At 44.1% G+C, this 12,928-nt stretch overlaps 1 protein-coding gene across 8 annotated transcripts in view; it reads right to left on the bottom strand.

Moving 5' to 3' along the window:
* Positions 1 to 306: 306 nt before the first annotated feature.
* The window catches only part of Prom1 (prominin 1), an 89,983-nt gene continuing 77,361 nt past the window's right edge, over positions 307 to 12,928 (bottom strand). For 4 of the 8 annotated variants that reach the window (XM_063230130.1, XM_063230132.1, XM_063230131.1 and 1 more), the window contains 9 exons: positions 11,938 to 11,991; positions 10,272 to 10,352; positions 10,074 to 10,142; positions 9,421 to 9,513; positions 6,204 to 6,319; positions 5,684 to 5,707; positions 5,217 to 5,285; positions 1,889 to 1,928; positions 307 to 1,378 (listed from right to left, as the gene is read on the bottom strand). In XM_063230130.1, the coding sequence (XP_063086200.1) occupies positions 1,913 to 1,928; positions 5,217 to 5,285; positions 5,684 to 5,707; positions 6,204 to 6,319; positions 9,421 to 9,513; positions 10,074 to 10,142; positions 10,272 to 10,352; positions 11,938 to 11,991 (522 nt within the window). In that variant the 3' untranslated portion in view covers positions 307 to 1,378; positions 1,889 to 1,912. The remainder of the gene's footprint in view (positions 1,379 to 1,888; positions 1,929 to 5,216; positions 5,286 to 5,683; positions 5,708 to 6,203; positions 6,320 to 9,420; positions 9,514 to 10,073; positions 10,143 to 10,271; positions 10,353 to 11,937; positions 11,992 to 12,928) is intronic. The other 4 variants (XM_063230133.1, XM_063230135.1, XM_063230136.1 and 1 more) reach the window with 4 other exon arrangements.

Below are 12,928 nucleotides of genomic sequence, written 5' to 3'. Positions count from 1 at the left end.
CTTAAAGAACGATACACTACATGATTTGTCTAAACTGCAAAGCCTCTCTCATGTTGTGTTACAGAAGCTCATTTTTGAATTTTGTATACTCAGGAGCATATCAAACAGAATTTGCCTGTGGGGGTATTATAGGGTGTCCAACTTGGAACTGTTCCCTACGGAATGGTGACTTCAGAGCTGGAAAACTGAGTTCTTAAAAGACAGCTGACTTGGGCAGCAGAGGAGGGGAAAAAATACATAGCTTAAGCCACATTTCATCACCTGGAACCTGGCAGGTCTCGGTCTGCTCCAGGAAGTAACACATCACACGTTTTCAAGCTCCTTTTTTATTGAAATGGATCAACACAGTGATGTGAACATGGAAAGAAGCTCACTTTGGTTTGACCAGCTTTTCACTGCTGGTCACTTTTGGAAATAACAAAGCCAACCCAAACAGCCAAAGTAAATACATACTGATCTTGTACTCGCATGGGACCAAATGCAAAGGCTTCATTTATGCTGGATACAAAATCTAAGAATCACAACAAGCTCTCCTAGTATTTCATTGCCCCATAATTGACCGACACTCCAGCTGATGCCTATCCTTATGAATGAAAAAACTCCATCAAAGAGCACACCGTGATGGGAATGTTTTAACACAACTCCACTGTCTGATGAGCACTGATTGCTGCCTTCGCTCAAATTATTTCTTCCCTTTCTCTTTGAATTTCCAGTGGAGAAGCGAAGCTGATTTCTCTGTGACTGCTCATGTTCTATATCTAAGCATCATAAAAATCATTGACAAAGCAGGTGCAAATCCAAGTGGAAAGATATGCTGCAGGCTTCACCCCACTTTTAGTGAAAATGAACTACTTCCAACAGCACCAGTAAGTCAATACTGACCTGATAGTAAGCTCGTTTAGAAGACTGCTGTAGTCATTTGTTTAAAAAACTCTTCTTGGCTAAAAGGTATATACAATTTACTATACAAAAAAATACATCTGTTATGTAAACTGGTATGGGGGTAGCACACTCCACATGTGGGAGTAAGTCAGGAACTCAGTTACCTCATCTGAACAGCTGTCAGACATAGAAACGTGTCTGGTGGGAACAAACACTCATATATTGTAGTGTCTGCAAAGGAATTTGCTGTAAAAATAGTACAAAACAAAAATAAACATGGGAGGGGAGAACTATACTTAAATAATAATGGACACACAGTAAATGTGATCGTGTTCATTCTTAACCAAGTACCACCCGGAGACCAATGACACTGCCCCCTCAGGGCCGCCTGGGTCAGTGCTGCCACCAAAGTTCCTCCTGGATCTGGAAAGTTCTTGTAGATAGGCCGGGACACCACCAGCAGTCTGTGAGCCTTTCCACTTTGGGAGTCTTGCTGCTGAAATGAGGATGCAACAAAATTTGAGAAACTGACTTGGAATTATTAAAGAACTCAGGAAGGCATAACCCTAAAATGGGTTCCTACCGAAAGTGCTACAGAAAACACAAATGTATACAAGAAGCAGCCACCCTGGGTAGCTTTTTTGGGTCACCTCAGTATGATTTTAGTTTCTGAAATAATTAAAAAAAAAAAAAAAAAACACAATCACAGAAATGTTTGCTGCAAAAAATGGTTTAAAATATAAAAAGTCTAAAAAAGCTTCTAACCCCATACTACTGAATACATAACTAGCACTTCTTTTTTTACAGTATAAGCACACATATGTATAACACAGAGTCATCTAAGTATAATCACTGTGTTATATATATGAAAAATCATACTGTGTAACCTACATGTTAACCTAGATTTTCCACTAATTAGGATTACCATCAGAACATTATACTCTAATATTCTCACCCTGAAAGCTCTAATCCTATAAACGGTTTTATACAAAAGCATGAAACTCACCTCAAGCCATTTCAACATCAGCTATCAATATCGTGATGCACTAGAAAACAAAAACATACAGAAATGTAATACTTTTGGGCATTTGTGTGTGGTTTCAGCAGGCAGATGAATACAGACCTCACCTCTGTGCATTTATCAGGGGATAAAAAGCTTGTCAGTAAAGCTGCTTCCTGCAGATTCTGTTTGTATAGCTTTTAGAAACAGGCTAAGGAGGATAGAGACACACAAACTGTGACAAGTGAAACTATGCCTAGTCACCATCTAGGTTAGAAGTGGAGAAAGTCACTAAGAAGATGTGTCCGAGACCTAGAGTAGGGGAAACCAGACCACACTGGCAGGTGCAGAATGGGCCACAAGCAGCTTTTGAAAGTCTGCTGCTAGGACCGGAGAGCAGAAGCAAATGCAAGTTCTGCAGGGGCTGGATTGTGCATGTTCTCAGGCCAGCTCTCTGGTTAGCGATCAGCAGTGGCCCTGCTGCTCTCTGCAGTTTCCATGCGATCATGGAGGACCAGTGGGCAGGGGAACTCTGCAGGGAAGGCGTGCAGCTCGGCTCTAGCACCGTCCCAACCTCAGGCTACCCTGCAGCAGGTGTCCTGCTGGGAGACCCAAGGGCAGGGAGGAAGGGCACCCATGACAGAAAGCTCCTGCAGGGCAGGCGACCCTCCAAAGGGATATCCGGTAGTGGAAAAGTAATCACACACGCTCCGTCCCGTGAGCCTCCTCTCTCTCTCACTTTCTCCCTTACGCTCTCGGTAAAGCAGCGAACTCTTTACTAAAGGGACCTGGGGCTCCAGATACAGGGTGCAGGGTGCAGGCAGGGTGGCTGAATATCCTGCTCCAGCCCACAGCACTGGAAGCAGACGGCACAGTGTGAGGATGGCAGGCTCTGGGGTCACCGCTAAAGAACATCTGCCTTCTACGGTGGGGGAGGCTGGGCACACTTGATCCAAGTCTACTTCACTCCCTCCTGTAAAAGGGGATGCTTCAGAAAACTGAGAACCAGGAAATAAGGAACATAAACCAATCTAAGCAACTGAAACCAGTTCCCCCAAATTCTCATGTGATGGGGATCAGGAGCCACTGGGATGGGGCAATTTGAGGACTAGTTTGTTCAGGCCATGGAATACTAAAGGAGGCCAAGGAATGACAGGCGGGCCATGTTTCTTGCAGAGCAGATGTCACACACTGTTGGGGACCCTTGTTGAATTAGTTTGGATTCACTCTTGGGGTCTCCATCACCACGAGCTCTGGGTAACCTGAACCACACAGGAAGTGGCCAGGAGATGGCATCTGTTAGAAATCACTGATGCTCTTTGCCTTTATGTAAGAACACCCCCACCTCTGCTCTGACCAAGGCCTGGAGCATCACGCAGAGTCAGGGGCTCCCAGTACTTTTTACTAAACCCATCTGGCCACAACCTGCGCAGAGCGGGGAATCTGTCATTCTCCTTCAATCCCTGGGATCTACCTGTTCCATCAAGGGCTGAGGCTTTGGCAGGCCCACCTGGACTTCTGCTCTCAGCTGGACTTCTGCTTTCTTGCACAACTGTGGAGCCTAAGATAAACATCTTGTATCCAACTCCATCTCAGCACTGCTGCAAGGAGGCCTGACTTATGACTCCCTCCCACTCACACCTGTCCCTCTCTTCACTGTCTTCCAAGAAGCCTCAGTGACATTTCTGGCTGTATAGAGGACATCTGGAGACTTTACAGCCAGGAAGCAAGCACCAGGAAGCAGTCCCACTAGGTCCTACTAAAGTCCTAGGAGAACTGATTTGGAGATCACATAGGCCTTAAAAAGCCCTTTTGATCTTGAAGATTTCAGTTTGCAATCTCAGTCATCAGCAAAGGTGGCACCACAAGAAAAGACAGGCCAAGTACTGTCTACTCACTCTGGAGCTGACCCTTGTCCTGTATCAACCTCACAGCATAGGACTTTAGCCACCATGTCCAGTGTACTCCAAAAAGCAAATGAAACGAAGGCCACTTGCCATTTCAGAACATTGCTGTCTCTGTTCTTGACTATGGGCCATTTCTGCTGTGGTCTGAACATTTACATCCCTTTCTAATTCATAAACTGAGGTCCTTAGCACCAGATGATGGTGTGAGGAGCCAAAATTATCTAGTGTGGGGGCCTCTGGGAGGTGACTGGAGCGCTAGCCTTTCTGCCGTGAGAGCACACAGTGAGAAAGATGGCCCTTACCAGACACTGAGCCCGACAGCACAACTGTCACTTCTCACCTCCAGAACTGGGAAAATAAATTCCTGTCATTTAGTAGCCATCTAGTTGATAGTATTTTGTTCTAGCAGCCCAAAGACATTAAGACAATTTCCTTTTCATTAAATGGTAAATTAAAGGTTATGAAGTTTGTATAATGCTCAAGTGGTAAGTTAGGAAAAATCTTTTATCTTTTGCTGAAAAGACGAATGTTGATAACTTTCTGGTTGTTTCTTTTGACGAAAGTACAACACCAGCTATTACCAGGCAATCCTGCCTGAGATAAGGATTCCCCTGCCTAGGTTGAGAGGCTCTACACAGAAACCCCTGGGATTCCCTGGTGATCTTCTAACTGGACGTGTCCCATGAAAAATGTGGGGCTTCCAGGACAAAGGGACCACCCTAGCACTGATGTTGGACTCACAGCTTTGCTCCTGCCTGCGATGTTCCCTGATAGGGAGGCAAAGAACACTGGCTTGGGACCAACTGTGTGCACAGAGGGAGGACCACATCCACCAAAGGAGACAGCTCCCTGCTGGGCCCTGTGTATCCTCTCCGCACCTCATCTCAGCAGAAAGGTCCCAGACACTTGGTAGGTAATACTCAGAGATACCTGGTGAACATCCAGAACCACAGGAAGCTCCTTAATTCTAGAGAATGAAAATTCATACAGAATTTGGCAGAAAGGTTGGAGCTCTTTTTTGGGTTGAATATAGTTAATTTACTGGAAGAAAAGGAGGAAAGGAACAAGGGAGGAAGGAACAAAGGATAAGTCTGGAAAACCATAAATACTTAAATTTATCTAGTGCAGAGAAATGCTAAATCAAAGGTGTGCATGCGTTTAATCCACAATGATTTAGAGGGGCCACACACAGCATTTTAAGATGAAACCAAACTTTAGTGGCCGCCCAAATCCACTGCTAAGAAATTCATTAAAAACACAAACTTAAGGCATCGGGGAATGCTATGTAGGGCGGAGACAGCCAGAGAAAGAGTCCTGCAGGCAGGGACAAGTGAGGGGTCAGCAGCATGCAGAGGGCTCAGGGTCTGATCTACAGGAAACGAGCACATTCGTCACACGACAGGCATGCACTCCCAGGCTTCAGTTACCTTGTCATAACGGGGTTGTGAACACCATATAAATGATCTTTATGATAACCATTATTACCATTTTCCATACTGTAACAAAAATAAATATACCAAAAACACCATGTTACCTCTAAGATGAAATGTTTACACCACAGAATACAAAGACAATGTAATGGTCATGAAAAGTTCGTGATGGTATGTAAACTCTGCAAAGGTCTAATATATGCATTCCACTCCCTTTGGAAGCTGAGGATGGAAATGACTACTGTATAGATGAATAAACACATATCACGTTCATTCCTTCCTGTTTCTTAAGTACCTTCTATGTGCTGGTTCTCATTTTAAGAGAGATCATAATTTTTACTTGGATATGTCTAGCACTTTTAATGCAATTAAGATGTTAATTAATTTCATTTAAAAATCTGTTAAATACTAATAAAAGCCTCCCCCATCCCATTTATGGAGAGTTAAAAGCAAAAAAGGCTTACTTTTTCATAGGTAGAATTTCAACACTATAAAATACAAAAAGGGGAGATAGAATTATTTATTTTCTGGTCACTATCCAAGCCCAACAATGACATCCCCCACCTTTTTACTCCAGGATGGATGCAGACAGTGCAAATTCTAGAGAAAAACATGTTGAGGAGACGAGTGAAGTGACAGACATCGAGGTCACCACACACAAGCAAAAGGCAGACTACAGAGCCAAAAGGAGAAGCAGTAATAACAGTTATCATAAAGTAAAGTGCCAAGTCCCCGACAGAGCAGAACTGTGAACAAGAAATAGGAAGGTTGGTTAAAGAACCTGAGATCAAGTGAGAGAAAGAAAACAGGACAAGCGTAAGAAAATCAGTAAAAAACGTAAACCAGCCCACCAGAAGAGGAACGACCCGCTACTCAAAGAACGGTCGAGCTCAGGCTCACCAGAGCTCATCTTTAGCAGACACTGGGAAGCAGCACTACTTGGTCAATGGTCCCCACCCCAAGAGAAGACTCTCAGCTACTCACTCATCATACACGTCCTCGGAGTTCATTCGACGATAGTACTTGGCCAGCTTCACAGCAAAGATGATTGTCGGAAGTAACAACACAGTAGCTTGTCCTATGCCAAACCAAAACAAATTCTGGGAGAAAAAAAAATCAGCAGAGTTACATTGCTTGAAGATAGAATATGCAAAATAACAGTTATGGGCCGAGGATTTAGCTCAGTGGTGTAAAGACCTGCCTGGCAAGTGTGAGGTCATGAGTTCGATCCCCAGTACCAAAAAAAAAAAAAAAAAAAAAAAAAAAAATAAGAATACAAAATAACAGTTACTTGGGGAAAAGGTTTTTTTGCAAGTTTTTTTTTTTTTTTTTTTTTTTTTGTCTTTCTCCTTTTTATTGGTACCAGGGATCGAACTCACGACTGCCTGCTAGCAAGGCAGACTCTTATGCAGCTGAGCTAAATCCCTAGCCCTTTTTGCAAGTTTTTTACATGAGTTTTTATTTTGTTCTTTAAAGTCATTTGTGAATCTAACAAAAACCAGCCATTGTGTGAAACATTGAGTTATTACACTGAGTGATAATCCAGTTATTCTTCTGGAAACCTTGAGTGGATCCTCTTATTTATTTTCCAAAAGAGGAACAGAAGCAGCCAGCGGAGAAGCCAGGATTTAGTCTCGGACCCTCTAAAGGGTCCACCCACACACACTCCATGCCCCTGCCCTACCGCCTGACTCTAACCAAGAGGCAGGCAGTTCCACAGGTCCACGCTGAAGTCCTGCTTGCTACTGTGGTTCTGCATCTGCACACCTGGAACAGTGGCATCCTTCATCTTGAAAAGATGAAGACATGCTTAGCACACCCCAGGGTCTCAACAAATGCTCCATATTTAATTTAACTTATTCTGAAGATTGCCCGTGGTTGAATTCAATCATTCTTTGTCTAAAAAGTAATGTTTGAAGTATTCTTTTTAAAATAGTTGCTGATATTTGTGACTCAGATCTCACACATAAACCTGGATTTACTAGTTATGTTGAAAAATCTGAGGTTTTATTTCATGATACTCAGTCCTTGCTTCCAAGGAGCAACAGCTGTGCAAGTGTAGCTAAGTAGTGGTTCTTCCTTCAAGGGGGATCTGGCATAGTTTACATCACTAACATGTGCAGGATGATATTCAAATATATTCAAATTCCTTAACCTTCTCAGCCAATCAGAGCGGCTATGCATGTAGTATGACCCTGTAGGTACTATGGAGGCTGCACATCACATCTGACCAGCATCCTGCTCAGCTGTAACCCCCAGGTACCTACAGAAGTTCATGTCTGAGCAACACCCAAAGCCACTCTGCCAGCCACCATGCTGCAGAATACAGCGGGGACATAGCAGTGGCCACCTGATCTCTCCAGGCTCGACCCTGATATCTGCTTGGCTCCTGGCTAAGTCTTGGTGGTCCACCTCTGATCTCTAATTTCCCATAAATGTGCTTTTCCGTTGCTTCCCTGTTCGCTGACTGGAAGATCTGTTAATGTCTCTAAACTTGCTTAGAGGTATTTTAGAGTTTTATAGCCTTATCCTTTTTCTAGATGCTGCCTCAATTCTCTGAATATCAATCAAGATATACAAGAAGCATGTTAGTTGGCCTGTGATCTATTTTGTTGGTAAAGTGAATGCCCAGAGCACTTCCTTATTCTTTCAGTCACCGTCTACAAAGCCCCAGTTATCACCCCCCAGCAGTCTCCAGGCTGCCCCTCTTTGCCACAAGACATCTGGAGGTTGGGTGACTCGATTGATTGGGGATGGAGGGTGGACACGGGGAGAGGTCAGTTCAGAATCAAGCAAGTAAACTCGAGTCTGCTAATGATAGCTTCAAACCACAGCAAGAGCTGCCAAGCACAAGACAAAATGGGGAAGAAATTGCCAGAGGAGAAAGCAACTAGGAAGCCAGGGCCCAGGACATGCACAGTTCGGAGACTGGAGGGATCATTTCCATTGGGCACAAAAGCCCACCCAGCAGACAGATGGACATGGAGTGAGGCAGGGCCAGGGCCAGAGGGCATAATATAATGCACAAGATGCCTGTGTGGTCATCCATTCACTCCACAGTGATGCTCACTGCTGGAGAGGCTGCCCCATGAGAGACGCCACAGCCACGTGCCCTGTACTCATGGGGTTCCATCTAGCATGTGCTGCAGGGAACAGATCTCAGAGAATCACAAACATATGCAATTCAACAGCAACAACATCACTACTGGAAAAACACAGTATTCTGTGGGAATGTGGAAAAGGAAGCTTTGCAATATGCTGCATCAGAACACCCTCTCTGGAAAAAAGGCTGGTTTGGACTGAGACCTAAAAACTGAACAAGAATGAAGCCATCAAGGAGGGTGCTGATGGCATTCACATGATTTCACTGAACGCTCAAAGCACCCCATTCAGGAGAGGAAGCTCAGGAAATTTCAGTTGTTTTTCAAAGTCAAGAGTTCAGCGAATGGAGAAGCAGCGCTTGAATTTAGAATGTGTTACAAAATCTGGGGACGTCAGCTGGAGGGGACAGGCTGGAGGGGGTGGTGAGAGACAGAAAAGGACAGGGAGCCCGTGCAAAGGCCTGGCATGAGGACAGTGAGATGCACGGGGAGAAATGAAGGAAGACAAGGATGTGGGAGCCCACGGAGAAGGGGGTGGGCAACAGCGTAATGGACAGGCAGAGCTGGGGTGACCTAGGAAGGGGACCACCTTTATCCCGATGCGGAGGGAAGCCACTAAGGCACTCAGCCGAGCCAGTGAGGAGTCAGCTCCGGGAGAGTCAGTGAACGCTGGGTGGTGAATGGAGTGGAGGAAGAAACCTGATTAACTGAAATTTACTGTCGCAGCAGTCACATATTAGAGAGCTTCGAAATAGAGTAAGTTTCGCCGTAGCTCTGGGGCTGTGCAGCCAGTTCCACTTGCAGTCCTGGAATAAAAGCCATCAGCTTCCCAATGACTTCCTTTCTGATGATGCCTCCTGACAAACAGGAATTTTGTTCTGATTTCTGTCATGTGACTTAGGAGAGAATGAAGAGACACAACCAGGTCTTTCATTTGTCTAGCCTACTAGGTATCAATACCAAATCACTGATCTAGATTTTAGGGTTTAGCTTCTAGAACTATATCAAATCCAAGCAGAAAACTAGTATTAGAGTATACATTACAAGGGGATCAAGGGTGGTGGATTTATTACGCCTCCTTTGGAAAGATGAAGTCTTACCAGAGGGTGGACAACGTAGCCACACAGAACGACATCAACAGCAGAATCCAGGGCGGTAGCCACGGGCTTGCAGGATAACATTTTCTCAGTAATCTATGGGACAAGAAACGAAGGCACACTCAGAAAACTCCATGAAAACTACGCACATCACTTCCTGTTGGCCTGCTTTCCCAAGAGGACCGCCATTTCAAAGACACTGAGCTGACGTCCAGTCTGTACAGAGGAGGCTCGCAGTGTTCAGTTACAGCTCTAAGCCAGACCCACGTTCTCTGAGTCTCTTTCCACCTGCATTCATTTGTTGCTTCCAACATGAAAACCCATCCAATAGGACAGTGAAGGGGACTGAGCGGCATGCAGGTCTAGCACGAGGCTTTAGTCCAGGTTTTTTATTTGACCCCTTTGTTATCTGACAAAGGAAGCAAGAAGAAAATCGAAGAACCCGTGTGATAACAGTGAGTGAAGGAAAGGGATCTGAAAGGGGGCTTGTTCCTTACATGGTGGCTTGGCCTGGAGGGCTTGATCTCCATGATAACTCCTTTCCCTTCCAAGCAAATTACCAGGAATTTGATTTTATTTTCTCCAGATTTTACCCTAGAAAATGACTCCTCTCAGATGTGGCCCCTTTTATATGCATAAAGCAATTTACTACTTACAGCATCCTTGACCCACTGGAGATATCGCTCAAAGTGTCCCAGTATTATCTTCCCATACTTTTTAGTTTCCTGGAAAGAAATCAAAGACCAGTAAAATCACTAAAATGATAACCGCATGCTTAAATATGCTGGACATTTAGCCATGGGGTGGACACATGCTTGCCTACTGCTAGGCTTATATTTTTTAAAAAAACTCACTTCAACAATAATAGAGGAGATGTTGTTTGAGACAAAGCTCTGAGCAGCATCCAGAGAGATGAGGATCTTGTCCATTTTCTCCTGGAAAACACAACAATCGGAGGCAGATCATGTGACACAGGGATTAATTAAATGATTTGCAACTCAATTTCAGTACAGCGGTCCCTGGAGATTAATTCCAGGCACCTCCCTCGGATGCCAAAGGCCACAGGTGTTCACGTCCCACATATAAAATGGCACAGTGTTTGCAAATAACCTACACACATCATACCTTCCTCTATACTTCATGTCATCCCAATTACTTTTTCTTTTTAATTTTTATTAGTACATGTCTTCAAGTGCATAACAGTTACATTCATAATGGGGAGTTGGTACGTGTACCTAACACATACTGGTTTGGGTTTTTTTTTTGTCTTTTTGGGACAGTTCACTATGCAGTACAGGCTGGCCTTGAACTCACTTTGTAGCCCAGGCTGGCCTCAAACTCACAATCACCTTCCCAGCCCTAGCACATTAATTCATTTTTATCCCCTCTTCCTCTTCTTCCTCACTCTCTCCATCTCTTAATCAATTCCCTTTGCATCTCAAAAGATTTATCTCCCTGTGTACTATTATCTGTCTTACTTTTCTCTTTAATATTTATATCGCTTATCATTTGTACTTAATTATTTATACTTCTCATATAAAAGAAAACGTGATATTTAAGCTTATGTGTGATTTATTTCACTTAACATTATGGTCTCAACGTGCATCCATTTTCCTACAAATAACTTAGATTTATTCCTCTTTATAGCGGAATAGTACTCCACTGTGTATAAATACAAATACAATATAATACCTAATGCTGTGTCATATGATCAATTGTCATACTGTGTTGTTCAGGGTACAATGATGAGAAAAAGTCTGTATGTGTTGAGTGCAGAACATTTTTTTCCTCCAAAATATTTTGACTCTGCGGTTCGTTGAACCTGCAGATGGAGAACCCATAGCTACAGACAGCCCACGATAGTGGCGGCTGAGTCCCACACTCATGAGCTGGCCCAGCCCCTGGAGGGCAGGGAAAGCACAGGGCCCAGCACAAGCACTTGCTTGGAGCCAGATACTGAGTGAGGTCTTTGACAGGACCTGTACCGCCCTAGCCTGATGATGATGACCACAGACGTGGCTGTGTCATATGCTTTAGCCCATGGAGTAGGCTCAGGGGTGGTGCTGCCAGTTCTGAACAATGCTTACAAGACGACCGGCCAGCGTTTCCATTTATCCCTGAACGCACCTCTTCCACTAAGAACACAGGAGGCCCGGCCAGCAGTTGCTCCTGAGGAGAACTGTGTAGAGGGTAGAGGGGAAGCTGTGTAGAGAGCCAGCAGGCAGCACAGGAGTGAAGGTAGGTTCTTGTGGTTGGAAGGTGCTGGGATTGACAGTTTATCATGCAACATTATCTCTATAAAAGGGACCAATGTGCCTTCCATACCTGCATCCTCCACGTCAAAACACACTTTCCACCTATGTATCTAACAACCTAAGAAGCATCTGCAGAAAGAATATGGTAGGAAAACTCATTTAAAGTGAGTAGATAAATGTCTATATTAAAAACTCAACATCTTTGAAATTCTGTGCGTGGTACTTGATAACAAAACCCATGGCAGAAAAGAAAATAAATGCTGACCTTCAGTCCACTGCTTGTGCTTTGAAGTATCCTGACATTTTTCTTTAAATTGCTCTGAGGAACAAATATGACATTTTCCAATTATTATATGAAGCAGCATGAGCATGGGTTATGTCCTCCTCCCCCAATACAGCCAGCAAAGTTGACTCTACACAAGAAGGGTTTCCTTCTAGAAAAACTATTACACTCACACCAGTAAAAAAATCAGGATACATACTTGAAGGCACACGATACATACTTGTGGGGCAGCACAGCACATGCAAGGGATCGAAGAAAACCCCTTGATGCAGGTTAGATCAAAGTGGAAGGTACTAAAGCATTTCTAAAAACAGGTATGGCTCAGCAGAGTGCTTTCGGTCAGGGTGACCATTTTTATCTATACTGAGCCATTCAGTTACTACTTTGGGCTTTGGGGGCTGTTGTCAGTCCCAACTACTCTGCTTTGCCTTTACAAACAAGAACAGCCACAGACAGCTGTTAAGTAAGTGAGCATGATCATGTTCCAGTAAAACTACCAGACCTGGCAGCAGACTATATTTGGCCCCCAGACCATGAAGGCCATAGTTGGCAAAACAACTTGCCTTTTAATGCAAAGGTTGCCCTAGCTCTGAAGAGGCCAAGAAACCCTGTCCACTTGAAGAAAAGCATTTAAAGAAAATGCCAAACCAACTTAAAGTGTTAACAACTTTGTTTTGTACTGGGAGTCATCAAGGATAGCAGAGAATTGTGAGGAGTCCAGCATACATGTTAAGATAATTCATCGGGAGGACTTTGTGACTTCCTTAGTGAATTATGAAATCAGCAGGAACTAAAGAGACAATTACAGCTAGACCCAAAGAATGGGTTTTGGACTCAACAGACTTAGCGAACCTGAGCAACTGACCTGGGGGCGTAATCCTCGCCCCCACTATTCTCCCCTGGTCCCTCATAGAAACATAGTAACTCCTCCCATTTCTGAGTCTCTCCTGGTCCCTCATAGAAACATAGTAAC

The sequence above is a fragment of the Cavia porcellus genome, unplaced genomic scaffold (genome assembly GCF_034190915.1).
Source record: "Cavia porcellus strain 051 isolate PalLab524CR breed Dunkin Hartley unplaced genomic scaffold, mCavPor4.1 scaffold_18, whole genome shotgun sequence".
Classification (NCBI taxonomy): domain Eukaryota; kingdom Metazoa; phylum Chordata; class Mammalia; order Rodentia; family Caviidae; genus Cavia; species Cavia porcellus.
This window is presented reverse-complemented; position numbering and strand designations above follow the sequence as displayed.